This window comes from Gorilla gorilla, chromosome 6 (genome assembly GCF_029281585.2).
Source record: "Gorilla gorilla gorilla isolate KB3781 chromosome 6, NHGRI_mGorGor1-v2.1_pri, whole genome shotgun sequence".
Taxonomy (NCBI): domain Eukaryota; kingdom Metazoa; phylum Chordata; class Mammalia; order Primates; family Hominidae; genus Gorilla; species Gorilla gorilla.
Window position 1 is genome coordinate 89,911,431 of NC_073230.2, and position 20,638 is coordinate 89,932,068.

A 20,638-nucleotide genomic window follows, 5' to 3' on the forward strand; every position below is an offset into this window, starting at 1 on the left:
CTACTTCTAAAGGGAATTTTTTCGGGGTGGGGGGAGCTCTTTGTCTATACAGAGTCAAATAAAATACGCAAAAGACAGAATTTTAGCCATCCAATTCTCTTAGGAGAGTAGCATTCATTTGGAAAGTATATGGATGAAGGTTTGGGTTAGAAGCTGAGACTGCACCCACCCTGAGGCTGGAGAGGGAACAGTGCTTCATAAGGCAGGAGTTGGGGAGGGCTGGGGATGAGGCATAGGCTTGAGGAAGTTGCAGGGGACAGGCTGACTGAGATGACAGAAAACAACTCCAGAGTGACGCTTATCTGTACCAGCTTCTCCCTCCCCAATGTTTACTTATGGACACAGAAGCCACTACATGGGCACACGTCTTCTACAAAGGTAAACACACCCAGTACTACACAATGATGCAACAGGGCAGGGAGGAGTTAGCCAGAGCAAAGGGAGGGCCTGGAGCAGTTCCAGGCCACACGATGCTGGCTGAAGATCAGATCTGCAAGAGGCTCAGGACCCCAGCAGGCAGCCAGCTTACTGAAATGCCCAACTCACGTGGATCCGCTCAAACATTACGATGATATCCTTAAAAAAATACCCAATACACAACAGCTAGATGATGTCCTGCAAAGACAAGGAAACAAATGCTGCCACCATGTGGGGAAGGACTGGTGACAGAGTCAGGGGGAAAAGCCAACGTGACGATGGAATGATGCTGACACAGAACTAGGACAGGGAGCAGAAAAATCAGCAGGGCAGGGAGGAGAGACGGTGGGTGTTCACCACAGACAGGGCAAAGGCAGCAGGCAGGACACTCCAGCAGGGTGCGGGGGCACTGTCTGCTTTTTACACAGTAAAAATGAGGATCTCTAAAAGGCCTAACAGAGACCCAGGAGCTGTCGGCAGTGGGATGAGAGCCAGGAATGAGACAGTGCGAGCTGCGTTTGGATAGAGAATGGGAGAAAGCGAGGCACTGCATGTGGCTGCGAAGACAGACAGGCATGGACTCTACTCAGGTTCTCAGTAAGCCTGCTAGGCATCAGAATGGAAGGAGTTCATGGCGGGATAGGCTGGCATCTCCTCTTGGTCACCAGGAGAGGGGGCTGCTCCAGACTGCCAAGTTCTCAGGTGATACCCCTCCACTGGTCTCCTGGCGTTAGGAAAGCCCCTGTGCCAACCAGGCCGATCACCTGATACAACTGGTTCTACTCAGAGATTGCCTAAGGCGCAGGTCTAATTAACATTTCACAGAGACTGAAACATAGTATCTTCACAAGGCTGAAAACGAAACGACATTGTCACAGAGCTTACCTTCTCCATGGGGAGCTGGAGAGAAGCTTTGCAGTCGGAAAACTCCACAGTGATGCTGGGGCCCTGAACCTCAGTCACAACGTAGTGCAGCTTCTGCGACTCCTTCAGCATCTTCCTGTTACTGCCGCCAAACTTACCGAGCACACGGTAGGCCACGTGGGAGATGCTGTCAGCAGGGTTGCGTAAGGTGCGCCACAGAGCCTGAAAATCAGCGTGCTTTCATTAAGGTCCTCTTAAGGTAATGCCTTCACGAGGTTCGGATCAAAACTCAAAGGGAGGCCAGGCGTAGTGGCTCATGCCTGTAATCCCAGAACTTTGGGAGGCTGAGGCGGGTAGATCACCTGAGGTCAGGAGTTCGAGACCAGCCTGGTCAACAGGGCAAAACCCCACCTCTACTAAATATACAAAAATTAGCCAGGCGTGGTGGCAGGCTGTTGTAATCCCAGCTATTTGGGATGCTGAGGTGGGAGAATCACTTGAACCCAGAAGGCGAAGGTTGTAGTGAGCTGAGATCACACCACTGCACTCCAGCCTGGGTGACAAGGGCGAGACTCCATGTCAAAAAAACCCTCAAAGTGATGGAACACTGCTTGGCAACAATCCTTCCTCTACCTCTGTTACCCAAACACACCGTTCTCCCTTCTTTGGAGAAACCAATGTTATTAGTCTTGCATGTTCTTCCAAGGAAGTTTTATGTCTTTATAAAGAAAGTACCTGTGTAAACATAAATGTTCATCCATGCTCCTGGAATATAAATAGCAGCATATTATAAGTGCTGCAGAGCTCCAAAACAAGAAAACTAAGCAGTATCTTGTTTAGGCACATGCTGCTCACGCCTGTGATCCCAGCACTTTGGGAGGCTGAGGTGGGCTGATCACCTGAAGTCAGTAGTTCGAGACCAGCCTGACCAACATGGAGTAACCCCGTCTACTAAAAATACAAAATTAGCTGGGCGTGGTGGCACATGCCTGTAATCCCAGCTACTGGGGAGGCTGAGGCAGAAGAATCGCTTGAACCCAGGAGGCGGAGGTTTTGGTGAGCCAGGATTGCGCCACTGCACTCCAGCCTGGGCAACAAGAGCGAAACTTCATCTCAAAAAAAAAATGGGTGGGAAGGAGCACGCAGGTGGATGTGACTTAGCAGTGAGGTTCCAGTCCTGGGTGGGATGGCAACTTCTCAGGTTTTTAAGTCTATTTATTAGGCTTTATAACTTACAAACATGACATTAATTGTCTCATACACTTCAAATCTTACATTAGAAAGGGTGGCAAAGGAAAAACACAGATCACGAAGGCACCTCCATTACAGGACTATGGAAAAGAAGTAAGTTAATGTGGACTCTGCATTTAAGAAACATCCGCACTCAACTGTCGCAAAAAACTGTAAATTTCCCCCCATTTTTTGTCTGAATTATCAGAGGTCCTAAAAATTACTACAGGTCACTATGTAAGTATATTTTCCTTTTTTTTTTTTTTTTTTTTTGGAGACGGAGTCTCGCTCTGTCAACCAGGCTGGAGTGCAGTGGTGCAATCTCGGCTCACTGCAACCACTACTTCCCAGGTCCAAGCAAGCAATCCTCCCACCTCAGCCTCCTGAGCAGCTAAGATTACAGGCATGCACCACCATGCCCAGCTAATTTTTTTTAGTGCAGATAGGGTTTCACCTTGTTGGCCAGGCTGGTCTTGAACTCCTCACCTCCAGTGATCCACCCGCCTCAGCCTCCCAAAGTGCTGGGATTACAGGTGTGAGCCACCGCACCCAGCCATAAATCTATTTTCTTAAATCACCTTCCATTTAACAATGCCAAATATTCATGTCTAGCAATACTCCTTAACATAAAATCTTGGTACTTTTCTCTAAACCAAGCAAAATTCCAATTTCTCTTACGTTCCTGTAGATTCAAATAGGCTTCTTAATAATTGTCAGAAAAGTAGTCTAAGACCTCTCACCTCATCTACCCTCCACCTGGCCCACCCAACCCTTGGGTGTCCTCAGGAGGGGGCAGCCCTGGGAACAAGCATGCCCTCCTGCTGTGCTCGCATGGCCTTAGCTGGTTGATGGGACTGGGAGAGGCTGACCCTGTGCCGTTCATCTGGAGGCCTGTGGTGGTTCCTGCGGCCTTGACCCTGTGTATGTCTCTTTTGGGCTATCTGCCTCATGGATGGTAAGAAGGCCTAAGAACCACCTCCTCCTCCTCTCCCACAAGCTGCTCATGCACCCTGGGTCAGCCGCAGGGTTTGCCTTGTAGAACCAATACTACTGTTCTAAAGGCAGGCTCTCATCAATCCTCCAGGTGACCAGCAGGGACTCTGACCCACAGCCTATGCCATCTTTATCTTTTGGTTTTTTTTGAAACAGGGTCTTGTTCTGTCACTCAGGTTGGAGTGCAGTGGTTCAATCATGGCTCACTGTAGCCTCAACCTCTTGAGTTCAACGGATTCTTCCACCTCAAACTCGTGAGTAGCTGGGACTACAGGCATGTACCACCACACCCAGCTAATTTTCTGTATTTTTAGTAGAGATGGGATTTCACCATGTTGCCTAGGCTGATCTGGAACTCCTAGGCTCAAGCAATGCTCCTGCCTCGGCCTCTCAAAGTGCTGGGATTACAGGTGTGAGCCACCACACCTGGCCCCTATGCCATCTTCTTCCAGCCTAGGTGAAGCCCAAGATCTAAATCTCAGGACAGGGAGGGAAAATCTCCCAACCTCAAACTCAGTCCTAGCTGCAGTCTCCAATCTAATTTGTCCAGAGACTCCTAGGAGTAACTGAGCCTCCATCATCTAAAGCTCATACTCTGACTCCTATCTGGGGCCAACTACCTGCTATTAAAGGGGCAGATGCTTTGAGACACACACCCTAACCCTCCAACAATTACCAACCAGATCACAAATCAGTAACAACAGCAAAATATGTAGGAAAAACTAACTTTATCAACCTTTTTCTTTTTCTTCTTTTTTTTTTTTGTGAGACAGTTTAAGCGATTCTCCTGCTCAGCCTCCTGAGTAGCTGGGATTACAGGGGCTTGCTACCATGCCTGGCTAATTTTTGTATTTTTAGTAGAGACAGGGTTTCGCCACGTTGGCCAGGTTTCGAACTCCAGGACTCAAGTGATCTGCCTGCCTCAGCCTCCCAAAGTGCTGGGATTACAGGCGTGAGCCACAGTGCCTGGCCAACATGTGAACTTTAATAAACAAATATACAAGTGTTTTCAAAACAACCTCCTTTATTATCTGCTTCTTTTTCCCTTTGGGTAGGGTGGAGCAAACACCTATATCTTTCCTTTACAGTCAGTATCCCTTTACTATGCAACTGAAGATCTTTCCTGGATAGAGAGGTTCTCACTGGAAGCAATGGTGGCCGTATAGTAACCATAACACCTGCCTTAATCAGTCATCAACTTATTAAGAATATAACCCTCGCCAGGCACGGTGACTCGCGGCTGTAATCCCAGCACTTTGGGAGGCTGAGGTGGGCGGATCATGAGGTCAGGAGTTTAAGACCAGCCTGGCCAATATGGTGAAACCCCATCTCTACTAAAATACAAAAATTAGCCGGGCATGGTGGTACGCGTCTGTAGTCCCAGCTACTCGGGAGACAGAAGAATTGCTTGAACCCGGGAGGCGGAGGTTGCAGTGACCCGAGATCGCGCCTCTGCACTCCAGCCTGGGAGACAGAGCAAGACTCTATCACAAAAAAAAAAAAAAAAAAAAAGAATATAACCCTCATGAAGGCTCTCTAAAAAACAAGCAATGCTGCAAAATAATGTCCATTCAGTACCAACAGTATTTCTTTACACATTTCCTCTTTTTTTTTTTTTTTGAGACAGGGTCTGATTTTGTCACCCAGGCTGGAGTACAGCAGTGTGATCATGCCTCGCTGCAGCCTCGACCTCCCTGGGCTCAGGTGATCCCCCCTGCCTCAGCCTCAAGTAGCTGGGATTACAGGTGTCGGCCACCATGCTTGGCTAATTTTTGTATTTTTTGTAGAGATGGGTTTTCACCATGTTGCCCAGGCTGGTCTCCAACTCCTGGGCTCAAGCGATCCACCCTCCTCGGCCTCCCAAAGTGCTGGGATCACAGTCAGGAGACACCGTGCCCGGCCTTTACATATTTCAATCCACCAGAAGACTCACGAAGATGAAGTAAGCAGAGAGCTGCACTGGTCCATCTTGCAGAGCCCACTCTTGAGTACAGAGAGCCCAATGACGGCCCACTGCTTCCAGGGAAGCAGCCAGCTAACAACCTCACTAAAACCTTACCTGCATGAGCTCTGCGCGCACCGGCTGGATGTGGTCGTAGAGGAAGTCGGGCTGCAGGTTGTCCACACACAGCTCCAGCGTCCTGAGGCCTTGGCTGACCAATGTCTGAGACCCATTGAGTGCAGACACCAAGGGATCCATAAGCATGGGCAGGTACGGCAAGAGTGAGCTCAGCCGCACGGGGACGGTGAGACACAGCTCCACAAAGAGGTCCTTCATGTGCTGCTTGTGCAGGCCACTCTGAAGCATGTTCAGCCCTAGGGAAGGGGGTGCAGCTGTCAGAGAGGGAAGACGCTCCCCAGACTCGGGCCCAGGTGAAACACACAAAAGAACTGCCCCTCCTTCTCTCGTGCACATCAGCACAACTGCAGGGAGACCTCTGTGCCCTTAGACTCTACCCTGTTACACCTGCCCCATAATTGTACTCATGACCCCTTCTGAGTGGCAACAGTAGGCCTTATGTAACTGTTATAAATTATAATTTAAATTATAATCATAGTACTATATCCTTTTAATATCATAAATTATTTTTTTTATGTTGTACTATCAGACTTTCAGTAAACCACAGTTGAGGTCTATTCTCTAAACAGTTTTTAAAACTAATTTTTGTGTATTATAAATGGCGAGGAGCCTCTTTCTGATAAAGTCCCCCTCCCCACCACTCACGAGGACAGTTAAGGATTTACTGACCCCATTCCTGAGACAGTGCCACTGAGAGCTGAGGCTGGCTAGAAAGAGAAAGGCGTGTGGCAGTGGACCCGAGAAAAGGCACGTCCTGCGCGGCACAGGCAGGCAGGATGAAGGACGAGAAGTCAGGGAGAAGAGGAGCCATCAGGGATGGCCTCACGGGGCAGCAGAACCAGGTCCCAAATCCAAAGGATGAGGAGGATAGAGGAGGGCAAGGGGCTGAGTTCCCAGCACAGGGTCAACTTGAATGAGACCGGGAGGGAGGAACACCCCTTGGGGGACAGCTGAGAGCCCAGGAAATCAGACTGTGTGAACAGGGGCTCCGGCAGGGATCAACTAGAGACAGGGTTAAATCCGGACATGGAGCCAGGCTATGCGCCACTCCCATGGCAGATTCATCACCATTTCAGTCAACAGTAAAGGATGTCCCTGCTGCCTCCTGGGTAGCCTATGCCACTTCTCTAAGGAAGTTAAGGAAATACATGAGAAGGGTCAATCCCTTGCCAAGAGCTCACCATACCAAGAAGTGTAATGAATTCCTGGGACAGTGTTTCCAATCAGCACACACCCCAAAAGCATTCAATGAACCCAGATCCCTGTTAACTATGTACCTTGAGAGTATTCCTAATTATACAGGAATTACAGGATTCTGGCTATGTAAATCAGAAGCCAAATGAAAATATAAACTAACTGTAAGTCAACTCTGTCTCAACTTTGTCACCTGCTTTTTCTTTTTTTGTTCTGATTCTCTTTCAGTCTAGGGATCTCTGATCTTACTAAACCACTAGAAATCATTTTCTAGACTTGCTTACCAAACACTATAAAAATGCAGCCAAGCCCTAGCCAGGACAACTAACACCTAAATCCCATTCAATGCTGAGGGAGGGAGGGGAAGGGCCCATCCCTGAAGGCAGCGCCCTTCAAAGTCCCAGTAGATGACCGGGGCCCAGGGGAGGGGGGCAGGGGGGCGGTGGATGTGCCACATCCCATCCCACCAACCATGACACTCACCAGTTACAGAGGATGAAACCCAGCAATCAGGATGGCTAGACACATGACTACATGACACACAAGACTAAAAGGCAACCAAAGTCACTGCTCTGACCTTGCAGGAGATTTGGAAGGAGAGGCAAGAACTCCTGATACAAGAGATCGTGGCTACCTCCACCAATAGAGCGAAACAGCGCCCGTAGCAGCAAGAAGTAGTTGTAGGGTTCCTTGGCAGTCTGTGCGAGCTCCATAGAGCTGTTCACAATCTTGTGCAAGTGAGGCTGCGGGGTGGAGAAGACGCTGATTAGTGGCATCTAAATGAGGGTCTATAACCTCCAGACTCTAAAGTGTCACTGTAATCCGACAGCAATGGAAGGCAATTCTGATGTGTTTACTCCAAAGGGAAAAAACCAAACAAGCATATTCCAATCTTTATTTAACTCAAAATAGTTTATCTTAAAGTATATGTTGGTATCTGTAACAAATGAAATGCAAAAAACAACCTACAGGGGCCAGGCAAGGTGGCTCCGACCTGTAATCCCAGCACTTTGGGAGGCCAAGGCAGGCAGATTACCTGAGATTAGGAGTACGATATCAGCCTGGCCAACATGGTGAAACCCCGTCTCTATTAAAAATACAAAATTAGTCAGCTGTGGTGGTGCACGCCGGTAATCCCAGCTACTAGGGAGGCTGAGGCAAGAGAATTGCTTGAGCCCAGGAGGCAGAGGTTGCAGTGAGCCGAGATGGCACCATCACACTCCAGCCTGGACAACAAGAGTGAAATTCTGTCTCAAAAAAAAAAGTAACCTACAAGAACTGAAATTGTACTACCAATCAAATAAGATGTATGCAAAGTGTAAAAAAATCTCAAAGGACATTGAAGACTATAGCGTTTTGGAAGACTTAATTGGAAAATATTTTTGTGTAAATCTTTCTTTTAAAAAACCACTCTACTAGATCATACTAGCTTTAATCAAAATTTTAAACCATATTAACTTTTTGTTTTGTCAAATCCTGGTTTTGACATGTCACATGCTAAGTTTAACATGAAAATTTTTTGCATGTGTATTTAAATAATCATAAATTCTTGGTATAGTCACTGATATGGTTCCAAATTTATTATGGTATATGGCAGAATATATTTATTTATTTATTTTACAAAACTGTATGTATTATTCTGGACAAAAAGTTCTATGAAAATTGTTCCTTGAATACTTTTCTTAAACATTCCAACATTCTTTTTCTTTCTTTTTTTTTTTTTTTTTTTGAGACAGGGTCTCACTCTGTCTCCCAGGCGGGAGTATAGTCAGTGGCACAATCTTGGCTCACTGCGACCTCCGCCTCCCAGGTTCAAGCAATTCTCCTGTCTCAGCCTCCTGAGTAGCTGGGATTACAGGCATGAGCCACCATGCCCAGCCACATTCCAACATTCGATTTGTCCCGATAGGTTTTATTCTGGGCTTTTTTGCTGTTGTTCTGCATAGTCATATCTAATGCTGGCAAAAAATGAATTATTTGAGGATAATGAATTATATGAGGACACAGATTATAATTATTTTATATCTTTAAATTTAAAAATAAGTATTTTCCCTTCTGTTTTGGAGACAGGATCTCACTCGGTCACCTAAGCTGAAGTGCACTGCAGCCTCAACCTCCTGGCTCATTCAAACGATCCTCTCTCTTCGGCTTCCTGAGTAGCTGGGACTATAGGTGCACACCACCACATCCAGCTAATTTTTTTAAAAATTAATTTTGTAGAGATAGGGTCTCACTATGCTGCCCAGGCTGGTCTTGAACTCTTGGGCTCAAGCAATCCTCCTGCCTCCGCCTCCGAAAGTGCTAGAATTATAAGATTATAGGTGTAAGCTACCACGCCTGACTAGTACTCTCCTATATTAACACAAAAGTTAAGGTTGTTGATAAGTAATTACTATAGAACTGTGAAAAGAAAACAAGGAAAGCACAGGTTACTGGAGCTCTGTGTCACCATCTGTGCAATTACTCCAAATGCACAGATCTTATTTACATCTTCAAATTTTCCCAAGAAAGCATCTCTTTTGACATATTCAATTTTCTATAGAAATTAAGATATCTTGCCACAAGAGGGAGTGCATTTTTATAAGGTTTTTATTCTACCACCTGCTGCTTTTAGTAATATAACTATGGATGGGTTTTACCCATTTGCTAGACTCAAATAACAGATGAGATCCAATTACATAGGATTAGTCATCTATAAAAATGTATGATGGGACATCTTCTCTAAGATGTTCTTAATAAAGAAGCACAGACTGATCAGAATTTTTTATTTAAAGGGGAAAAAGAAAGAAATCGTCCTGAAATGTGTCATTTACATATTGCCAAGACTGTTAACACAGAGAAAACACAAAACCTGAGTGAAGGCCAGGTGCAGTGGCTCACACCTGTAATCCCAGCACTTTGAGAGGCCAAGGCAGGCAGATCACCTGAGGTCAGGAGTTTGAGACCAGCTTGGCCAACATGGTGAAACCCCATCTCCACTAAAAATACAAAAATTAGCCAAACGTGGTGGCATGCACCTATAATCCCAGTTACTAGCGAAGCTGAGGCAGGAGAATTGCTTGACCCAGGAGGCAGAGGTTGCAGTGAGCCAAGATCACTCCACTGCACTCCAGCCTGGGTGACAGACTCAAAAAAAAAAACCCAAAAAAACAAAAAAAGCAAAAACAAAACCTGAGTGAAGTGGACAACTGTTGATGTAACTGTAACCGCAGAACCAGTTCAAACTGGTTCAGCTTCGTCTGAGTTGATTTCAGTTGCAACAGACCCCAAGACTGCAAGTAGCAAACATGCGCAGGTGAACAAGGCACACGGGATTAGTGACTCTGGGGCGGGCTGGAAGGAAAAGTTAACCACAGATGGAACCCAAGTACCTGGACCAAGCAACGAGGACCAAATTAAGAACAAGGGAGCCCTGTTTTGTTGCAATAGGAACTTAAGAGCAAAAGGCCCAGCACTGCCTCACTGCAGAGCTCAATCAAATCATGCCTCACTGCATTTTTCCGTCTCCCTCACAGTTACTCTTCCTATAAAACCCACCCCGAGACCCCAGCTCTGGGAGAACGGAGTCTCCTGTCTCCTTGTCAAACAACCTTACAATAAAGATGTTTTTTTTTCCTGAAAAGCTGGTACCATTGTATTGGCTTCAGTGTGCATCCAGGAGTGAGACCACTGCTTGGTAACATAATCAGCACTGTCACACCATATTTGAGAGGTAGTTGAAGACTTTTCCTTCTAATAAGTTCGTTTGCATCACTGAAATTTTTAAAAATAGAACCATCTGCTCCTATTTGTGTAATCCAAAAAAAGAAAATAGGTTTAAAAAAGAAAATCAGTGGTGTCAATACTAATACCACCACCACGCTTGCTTGCCATAAAAGTTCTGGATTTTTCACTTTATGTTACTAGATAGACAAATTAGTTACTGCTTAGACATACACGGAATGATTTTCACACTTGGCCCTTATTTGTTGCAAATATTTACTATTTCAAAGAGTACTTTATAAATATAAAGAGTCACTATAGTTTGTTTAAAAGTGAAAATAAGAATTAAAAAAAAAAAAAAAAAAAGCCAGGCACACTCACAGTGGTGAGTGCCTCTAGTCCCAAAAACTGGGGAGATTAAGGCAGGTGGATTGCTTGAGTCCAGAAGGCTGACCAGCCTGGGCACCACCGTGAGGCCCTGTCCCTAACAACAATAAAAAACCCTGAACAGAAGCACTACTTAGATTAAATGGACTTTACCTTCAGCATTTGTTCATTTTCAGCTGCAAAGAGGGAGACAGAGCCAAAGACCAGCTTAAACAGCTTGAGGTACAGGTTGGAGAGCTCCACGTTGGAGCCCATTTCTGGCAGGCGATCAAGGAGATATTCCACTAGAATCGTAGCAAACAGAGCAGAGGTAGTAGGATTTGCCAAGAAGGAATTGGCAACAATCTGTCAATACAAGAAACACGTGAAAAATTAAAACCTTCCCCAAAGCAGTTTTAAGACAAAGTAGAAAGCTTTCAAAAAACATAAAACCAAGCCTGTATCACACACTCCAAGAAATTTAATTATCCACCAAAGGAAAAAAATGAAACGGGTTTACTGAGCACTGAGCAGGGCAGTTCACTTCAATGATGTAATCTGTTATTTCATCCTCATCATCAAATACATTTAATGCATTTTTTTTTTTTTTTTTTGAGATTTTGAGATGGGGGTCTCGCTCTGTCACCCAGGCTGGAGTGCAGCAGTGCGATCTCAGCTCACTGCAGCCTCAACCTCCTGGGCTCAAACAATCCTCCTGCCTCAACCTCCCGAGTAACTAAGACTACAGGTGTGTGCCACCACACCCAGCTAATTTTTGTATTTTTTGTAGAGATGGGTTTCACCATTGTTGCCCAGGCTGATCTCAAACTCCTGGGCTCAGGCAATCCCCGGCCTCCTAAAGTGCTGGGATTACAGGCATGAGCCATTGCACCTGGCCCAAATATTTATTTCTACTAACGAAAGGAACTGATCCAAAGCATTTGAATCTTTTAAGAATTGTTTCAAGACATTATGGCCTAATATTTCTTTAAATTTTGAGCTATAAGCACATCCTTGGCTACATTATTTTTAAAATCCTTGAAATAAATGAAAAAGTATTTAAGACATAAACAAAGAATTGTAATGTTCAAACAACATAAAAAAAGGAGTTTTATACCTGAAGAGCATAATTTTTTGAGATTCTCTCCACCATATAAGGGACCGTAGTTTGGAAGATTTCTTTGAACGTTAAGGGGTTCATCATTGTGAACACACCAGCAAAATGCTCCAATACCTCCTTCTCCTCTTTCATTCTCACAGTCTGGCAGTTGGCCACGCGGATGTATGTCTGTCCATTTCCTGCTATCTGGACCTAATACAGGGGAAAAAAGCCGCCCACGGGCATTAAAACTGAACCTCTCTGAATATGTTCCATTATGTAACCAGATCAGCTGCATACTTAAAATAGAGCACTTAAATTAGATAACAAATGTCCCCCTCCAAAACCTTTTAAATTCTCCTTTCTCAACTTAATTTTGGCAAAGAATTAAAAAAAAAAACCTCTAGGTGTTCAGACCATGAAAAAAATTATTAAACTTAAGTCTTATATTTTTATTGCATTCCATTTACACTATCTGCCCCACAAAAATGCACACAGACTCTTATAAATAAGAATTCCCACATAAACGCAGTGCTATGTTGTGGAACAAAACACATCTGGGTATACAAATACTGTGGACCATCCAAATACTAACAGCTCTCACTGCCACCCCACCACTATCACCTCTAATACTAAGAGGTACTTTCCATATGGGAAAGCCTGGCTGGAGGGCACTTCCTTACCTGATAAATATCTAAAGCTTGCATTGCATATTTCACAAGTTTGATGTAAATCTGTGTCTCTTTGGGTTGTAACTGCTTGTTGGGAATGAACTGAGCTTCTGGAAAAGAGAAAGTATATTAAGTTAACTTGAATAAAACTCACTTTATGAAAAGTATTGTTTGTCTACATAACTGAAGAGCAGAATTACCACCAGGTGCTTTGCATGATGTTATGCCCCACGTGATTGTCTTGACACCACACACCAAGGTTTTGACCAAACTCCGACAGTCTGTGACTTGGAATGTCTGCTTGTCTTCCTTGTCCTTTTCTCCTTGCTTCTCGAAGGGAGGCACGGGGGCCGGGGTCACAGGGGTGGCAGGCGGGGGTGGGGGCGGGGGTGGAGGTGGGGCAGGGACGGGGGCTGGGGAGGGAGCAGGGCCAGGAGCTGCAGGGGCAGTGGGCACCCCAGGCAGAGCTGCTTCCACGGCTCCGAGTTCTGACTGAGGCTTACACTTCTTAAAAATGGCAGAGAGCTGGTACCGAGCAATTGTGTGAAATTTGAGAACGAAAACCTAACGGGAAGAGAAATTCAAGAGGGAAGACAGAATTATTCCTCTTCAACAGGCCAAATACTGCTCAGATCACAGTAAAATAAGATGGGACTGACACCAGCTGCTCAAGTCATGCTGCTTTTCTATGAGGTTGGTGTCAAAGGAATTGCAGTTTTTGCCATTACTTCTGATGAAACTGCAGTTACTTTCGCACCAACCCAACAAAACTGGTGGAAAGCTGGTAACATCTGGGCACCTCCTTTGTGCCAGGTGTAAAGGAAAAGAAAGGTGCCGATTTACTCCCAATACCATATCCGTTTTGCATGTGCAGAGTCTGGTTCAGGAAGGCTGAGTGACTGGCCTGACAAGCAGGGCCTGGATTTCATCCAGGACTACAGGCCTCGTCCCACCAGAGCCCCGCCACCACCCCCGGGGCTCAGGAATCACATCCCTCACACTCTGGGTGTCTCCCCAGAGAGGTCCACAGCCAGTCTAGCACTTGGGTACTATGCCCCCAGAAAATAACTCTCCTAATTACTTGCCAGGAAGTGTGCTAAGAGCTTTCAAGCGCTGCCTGATTTAACTCCCACAGCGATCCTATGAGGCAGATATCATCACCCCAGGTGAAAAGATGAAAAAACTGGTGCACAGAAGTGAAGCATCTGGGGAGCCTGGGACTGAACCTAGGTGGTCTAACTCCTGGGATCAAGCCTAGCGATCGAGCCGCCCCTACAGCACTGGTTCAAGTTTGGCCACAAGTCCGGCATGGTGGCTCACGCCTGTAATCCCAGCACTTTGGGAGGCTGAGGCAGGAGGATCACTTGAGGCTAGGAGTTCGAGACCAGCCTGGTCAACATGGGAAAACCCTGTCTCTACTAAAATACAAAATGTTAGTTGGGCATGATGGTGCATGCCTATAATCCCAGCTACTTGGGAGGCTGAGGCATGAGAATCACTTGAACCCAGGAGGCAGAGATTGCAGTGAGCTGAGATCACGCCACTGCACTCCAGCCTAGGCAACAGAGCAAGGATCTGTCTCAAAAAAAAAAAAAAAAAAAAAAGTTTAGCCACAAACAGGATAGAGTGCAGGATGGATGATACTCTCAGAAGAGCTGGTACCTCCAGCATCCGCATCAGGACGTCTCTCCCATTGCCACTCTCCTGCTCGCTCTTGGAACGGATGCAGTCCACCAGGTTCAGCAGGAGCTTGCAGGACATGGTCTGGATGCTGCTGGGCAGGGACTCATCGTCGATGTTCTTGGCGAAGAGCTGGACGGCGAGGGAGAGGTCGCTGAGGGGCAGGTGCTGGCGGACATGGTGCACGAGGTCGGCCAGCGTGCTGTAGGCGAGGGGCCTGCGGGCAGAGACCTCCACTAGTGCTCATTCCCACGTGGCCATGCCTGCTGCAGCAGGCCACCAAGGATATCACCATCTGCCCCAGGAACACCACCCCTGGGTGGGCACAGTTACATGGCCCATTTTCACCACATTACTCTCTCCCAGATACATGACAGAAGAGGGCTCAAGTTTTGTACTGATACCTCCATCTTTACCTTCCAAGCTAAAAGGTTAACTTTGTGCACGTCATAAAGTTACTAATAGATGCTGGCACATACAGCTAAGCTGAGGAGGAATATTACCAGCCTGATCATGCACTGAATGGGTTTTGTTGCTCAAAAATAAATAGGACGGGTCAACCAATCTTTATATATGATGACCACTTTACAGAGACACAGTAAGAATTTTCAGGCTACTAGTTTTTTCCCTCACTAAACACATGGACACCTGTCATGTGCCAGATCCTGGGCCTGCCAGGGACACCCCAGTGACCCAAGTAGAGCCCCAGTCCTCAGGAAGCTTACTTACAGCAGAGAACACACAAGTAAAGAAATAAGCTACACAAGTTAGTAAGTGCTGGGGGAGATGTGAAAAGGGCACATGAGAAAGATGAGTGGGGGGAGCTATTCTTAAACAGGGTTCCAGGGACAGTTCCTTTGAGGTGGCACTGAAGTTGAGATCTTAAGGACAAAAAGGGGCCATAAGGCAAAAATCCAGGGAAATTTCCAGATGGAAGAAACAGGAAAGATAAAGGCCCAGAGGTGGTAACTGCCTGAAGTAGCCAAGAAGCTATAGGGGCCAGTGTGGCTGCAGCACATCAGGGAGGGCAGCTGTAGGGGCCAGCATGGCTGAAGCAGGTCAGGGAGGGGAGCTGTAGGGGCCAGCATGGCTGAAGCAGGTCAGGGAGGGGGGCTGTAGGGGGGTGGCGTGCTGCAGCAGATTGGAGAGGGGAGCTGCAGGGGCCAGTGTGGCTGCAGCAAGTCAGAGAGGAAGGACCAACACAAGATGTAGAACAGGTGGACAGAGCCAAATCACACAGAGACTCAAATGCTATGGTCAAGAGTTTGGGTTTTCTCTAAGAACTACAGAAAGCCACTGGAGGGCTTCGAGCAGGAGTAACATAATCTAACGTCCAATTCTAGGCATGTTCAACCCCAAGTTACAAAAAATGTCTTAATATTTTATAACATTGTCTATAGAAAACAAGTGAGAAAACTGCATCATATTCAAAGGATCCTAAACATTTTTTAAAAGATCCGTCACGCCTTCCTTATTGGAAGTAAAATATGACAAATATTGATTCATTTTATAATGTAAAGATGATTAAATGTTAATTTTCTGCTTTAGAAATAGTAACCATTATCACTACTTTTTTTTTTTTGAGACAGAGTTTCACTCTTATTGCCCAGGCTGGATTGCAATGGTATGATCTCGGCTCACTGCAACCTCTACCTCCTGGGTTCAAGCGATTCCCCTGCCTCAGCCTCCCGACTAGTTGGGATTACAGGCACGCGCCACCACGCCTGGCTAATTTTGTATTTTTAGTAGAGACAGGGTTTCTTCATGTTGGTCAGGCTGGTCTCAAACTCCCGACCTCAGGTGATCTGCCCACCTCGGCCTCCCAAAGTGCTGGGATTACAGGCGTGAGCCACCGTGCCTGGCCACAGCTATTTTTTTTTTAAGTGTAAGAAACAAAGATTATACAGACATACATTAAGATATTAGCAACATTACTCCATCTCCCTGTGCAGGACCAAAAGGTTTTCTTCCCTTCTATCTTCCTGGTAGGTTATCAAAAAAAAAATTTCTTTTTAACAAAAAAAGATGCATTATACAAAAAGCAAAAAACAATAATAAAGTCAGATAAAGTTTTATCTAAAATTTAAATCAAGATGATTACTCTGATTTCTTCCTTTAAGCTAAGGCACAAAAAGTAATCTAAGGGCTTTCCAAAAATCCTGCAATTCTTGGCTGGGCACAGTGCCTCACGCCTGTAATCCCAGCACTGTGGGAGGCTGAGGCAGGCAGATCACCTGAGGTCAGGAGTTCAAGACCAGCCTGGCCAACATGGCAAAACCCCATCTCTACTAAAAATACAAAAATTAGCCAGGCATGGTGGTAGGCACCTGTAATCCCAGCTACTCAGGCAGCTGAAGCAGGGAGAATTGCTTGAACCCAGGAGGCAGAGTTGCAGTGAGCCAAGATTGCACCGCTATACTCCAGCCTGAGTGACAGAGACTCAGCCTCAAAATAAATAAATAAATAAATAAATAAAACAAAAACAAAAATCCTGCAATTGCTAACCTAACAGGTGTGTCAAGGCTCAACAGCCTGTGTTCATTGAAACACTTGTAACATGAAGTGCCAGTAACTGATGCTCCTGGCATTTAACCAACCAGATATCACTGGTTTAATCTCATACCTTAGAGTCTCTCTGGCAGTATATCCTGAGCCAATTAGTATGGATTCATCAAACAGCTTGTCCATGCAAGGAATGAACTCTAGAAGACAAACATCCATTGCACAGATCACTAACAAAACCAATTACACACATTAAACTACTTTACAGTGCTTTCGAAGTAGCCAGCCCACAGTCTGATATGCAATCCAGGCCTGAAAAGGGACAGAGAGGAGACCAGAAAAGCACAAGTGCTATTTCAGTCTAACATAGCAGCTCTGCTGGGCCACACCAGCCACCTGCTGTCAAAGATGCAGTCAGGGTCACGTTCAGGGTCAGAGATCAAATTAAGAATAAATCAGCTTGGTGTCCCCTGGCAGAGATCCCACCTCTGATACTTAACTGTGGGCACATCCCACCACCCTTAAACATTGTCACCACCCTCCCAACCAGTTTGGACAAGGGAACAGGATCTCCTAAATGCCCCTTTACTACCCTGAAGCATATTGAGAAGACCTAAGGATGTTTCTCTATGTAAATTACAAAGGTCCAGGCGTTTTTACAATGTTCTCACAGGCATGAGTCCCAGGTTACGGTTCCGCATTCCCTGGATGATGCTCATCAGAATCCCCACCGGGGTTCCTCTCTTGCTCTATTCCTGCAGGTGGAACCACCCCTAAACTTACTCTCTGCGTCCTTGCAGGCCTGAACCTAACCAGGGTTCTACAGAAACAACCGGTCACCACTCAGGGACAATTCAGGCTTCTGAGGATGTGCAGATGGGGCAGCGACAGCATGTCCACACTTCCCCTGGGAGCTCTGTTAATACAATCATCCCAAAGGATGTTCAAGTTCTGGAATAAGCCTGACATAAAGCCAGCTGCAGTAAGTCAAATAAAGTACATTTCCCACCAGCTCGTAGCTATTGAGGGTCAAAGGCATAAAAGAAATGCAGACACTGAAATGTGCAAGATGCACATCTCTAGGTAACTGCACAGCCAGGCAGCACACGGAGGAACAGCCAAATGGAAACAGCCACAAGCAGGCCCCTCTGAGGTCAGAGGATGCAACAGGCCAGGCAGGCTGCAGTGAAGTGGCCAAGATGAAGGAGGCACAGAGGGATGCAAAGGGCTCAGCCGCGACGTGGAGAACTGGCTGGGGAGGTGGGAACACCTCCAGCAGAGGGAGGAGTGATAGGAGATGAAATTGCGTGACCACTACTTTCCAGATCCTCTCCATGACCCAGAACCAGAATCTCTAGGAAAATGCTGAACTTGTTAAAATGGCAGGTTTTCTCAAACCACTGGCTCTTCAGAATGAGTGAAAATGAGTTACCACTTGATAACGTTGTAGGTGCCAAAAAAGTAAGGTGAAGAGAAAATGTTGGCGGAAGTGGACGTTTTAACTGTAACACACAGTTAACATTTAACATGATTCTCTAAATGTTTCTTTCCACCAAAACTTTGAGATGTGATGCTAACGTCTATTTAAGTCTCAGGAACCACTAAAAGGCTTCAAAATAAAGCATCCTATAATATCTTGTTAAAAAAAAAAATCAAGCCAACTAGTAAACGGAGTTTTAAAAAAGGGAAGACTAAAAGCTGAACCCCGAAAGTCTAATGTGATCAACCCCTGCAGAGCAGCAGCTTGGGAAGCCAGCAATTCTGGCTAGCAGCTGTGAACACTGATTAAAACCAAGCTTTATGCCCTCAGAAGGGGCTAGCTTGTACAGTAACGGGAAGGAGGTGATCTGGTAAGCATGAAAAGGATTTTTTTTTTTTTTTTTTTTTTTTTTTGAGACAGAGTCTTGCTCTGTCGCCCAGGCTGGAGTACAGTGGCGCCATCTTGGCTCACTGCAAACTCTGCCTTCCTGGGTTCACACCATTCTCCTGCCTCAGCCTCCCGAGCAGCTGGGACTTCAGGCGCCTGCCACCACGCCTGGCTAATTTTTTGTATTTTTAGTAGAGATGGTGTTTCACCATGTTAGCCAGGATGATCTCGATCTCCTGACCTTGTGATCCGCCCGCCTCGGCCTCCCTAAGTGCTGGGATTACAGACGTGAGCCACCACACCCAGCCGAATCTGTTAGCAGATCTACAAGAATCCTTGTGCTACAAAGGTCCCCAACACACCTCCAAAATTGTTACTCATGGCAGGAGTACTGGAAAGAGGTTGGGTGCAGTAGCTCACACCAGTAGTCCCAGCACTTTGGAAGGCTGAGGCGGGCACATCACTTGAGGTCAGGAGTTCAAGACCAGCCTGGCCAACACGGTGAAATCCCGTCTCTACTAAAAATAAAAAAATTAACCAGGCGTGGTGGCCGATGCCTGTAATTTCTGCTACTTGGGAGGCTGAGGCACGAGAACCGTGCCCAGCTAAGATCTGATGGTTTTAAAAAGGGGAGTTTCCCTGCACAAGCTCTCTCTTTGCGGGCCACCATCCACGTAAGATGTGACTTGCTCGTCCTTGCCTTCCGCCATGACTGTGAGGCCTCCCCAGCCATGTGGAACTGTAAGTCCATAAAACCTCTTTTTCTTGTAAATTGCCCAGTCTCGGGTATGTCTTTATCAGCAGTGTGAAAACAGACTAATACAGGGAGGCAGAGAGGGAGAGAAAAGAGGGGAAAGAATGAACCCAAGACAGCAATGAAGGAAGCAAGGATACATGGAAACCTCACAGCACAACTATGGAATGTCAGCCGAGTCCCCAAAGATGGCCATAGGACTAGCATCAGCATTCAAGACAAGACAGGCTGGACGTACGGTTTCTCAGCTCTGTGGTGAGGATGTGTTTGGCAGCAATCAGAAGCTCCTTTCTGAGGTGTGCAGTCTCTGCTGGACAATTTGAAAGTAACTGGAGCATTCCTTTCACCATCTGCTGAGAATACTTAGTCACCAACTCCTGTAAGAACAGAGTGAGATGACACAGTTACACGGATAGGAGAGTGTTAAGAAAAATTCAAATGTTATCAGCTTCTTAAAAATTCAGTAAGACCTTTGGGAGGCCGAGGTGGGTGGGTCACATGAGGTCAGGAGATCAAGACTAGCCTGGCCAACATGGCAAAACCCCATCTCTACTAAAAATACAAAAATTAGCTGGGTGTGATGGCACATGTCTGTAATCCCAGCTACTTGGGAGGCTGAGGCAGAAGAATCACTTGAACCTGGGAGGAGAAGGTTGCAGTGAGGCAAGATCAAGCCACTGCACTCCAGCATGAAAGAGTGAGACTCTTGTCTCCAAAAAAAAAATCATTAAGACTAAGCTTGACTCAAGTGACCCTCGACTTCCTGGGCCCACGCCATCCTCCCACCTCAGTAGCTGGGACTAAGGGTGCATACCAGCATGCCTGACTAATTTTCTTTTCTTTTTTTTTTTTTTAGAAATGGGGGTCTTGCTATGTTACCCGAGCTGGCCTCCAACTCCTGGGCTCAAGCAATCCTCCCACCTGCTGGGATTATAGGCATGAGCCACCATGCCAGGCTTCTAAGATTTTTTTTAAGGTAATTACTTGTTTACTTAGTCATCCCATTAATGTAAGCTGTGAACAACAGTGGAGTCAACTTGAGCCAACTCAGAACAGGCTCTAATCACAATCTTCTTTTGCGGTGTCAGCAGAAGGCCACTCACCAAGATAACGCAAGCTGACTAAAATGTCAAGGGGTACCTAATTTGACTTTTTACACCAAATGTTCCATTTTCTTCATGTAAGCTATCATTATCTAGTCATATGCATTAAAATTAAG

At 46.0% G+C, this 20,638-nt stretch overlaps 1 protein-coding gene across 9 annotated transcripts in view; it reads right to left on the bottom strand.

The window, feature by feature from the left end:
• Positions 1 to 20,638, bottom strand: part of TRRAP (transformation/transcription domain associated protein) — a 134,320-nt gene that overhangs the window by 89,827 nt on the left and 23,855 nt on the right. For all 9 annotated transcript variants that reach the window (XM_031012671.2, XM_031012672.2, XM_031012670.2 and 6 more), the window contains exons 12-21: positions 19,658 to 19,796; positions 16,920 to 16,998; positions 14,279 to 14,513; positions 12,817 to 13,180; positions 12,629 to 12,726; positions 11,964 to 12,158; positions 11,021 to 11,212; positions 7,356 to 7,521; positions 5,564 to 5,820; positions 1,303 to 1,503 (exon numbers count right to left, since the gene is read on the bottom strand). In XM_031012671.2, coding sequence (XP_030868531.2) covers positions 1,303 to 1,503; positions 5,564 to 5,820; positions 7,356 to 7,521; positions 11,021 to 11,212; positions 11,964 to 12,158; positions 12,629 to 12,726; positions 12,817 to 13,180; positions 14,279 to 14,513; positions 16,920 to 16,998; positions 19,658 to 19,796 — 1,926 coding nt within the window. The remainder of the gene's footprint in view (positions 1 to 1,302; positions 1,504 to 5,563; positions 5,821 to 7,355; positions 7,522 to 11,020; positions 11,213 to 11,963; positions 12,159 to 12,628; positions 12,727 to 12,816; positions 13,181 to 14,278; positions 14,514 to 16,919; positions 16,999 to 19,657; positions 19,797 to 20,638) is intronic.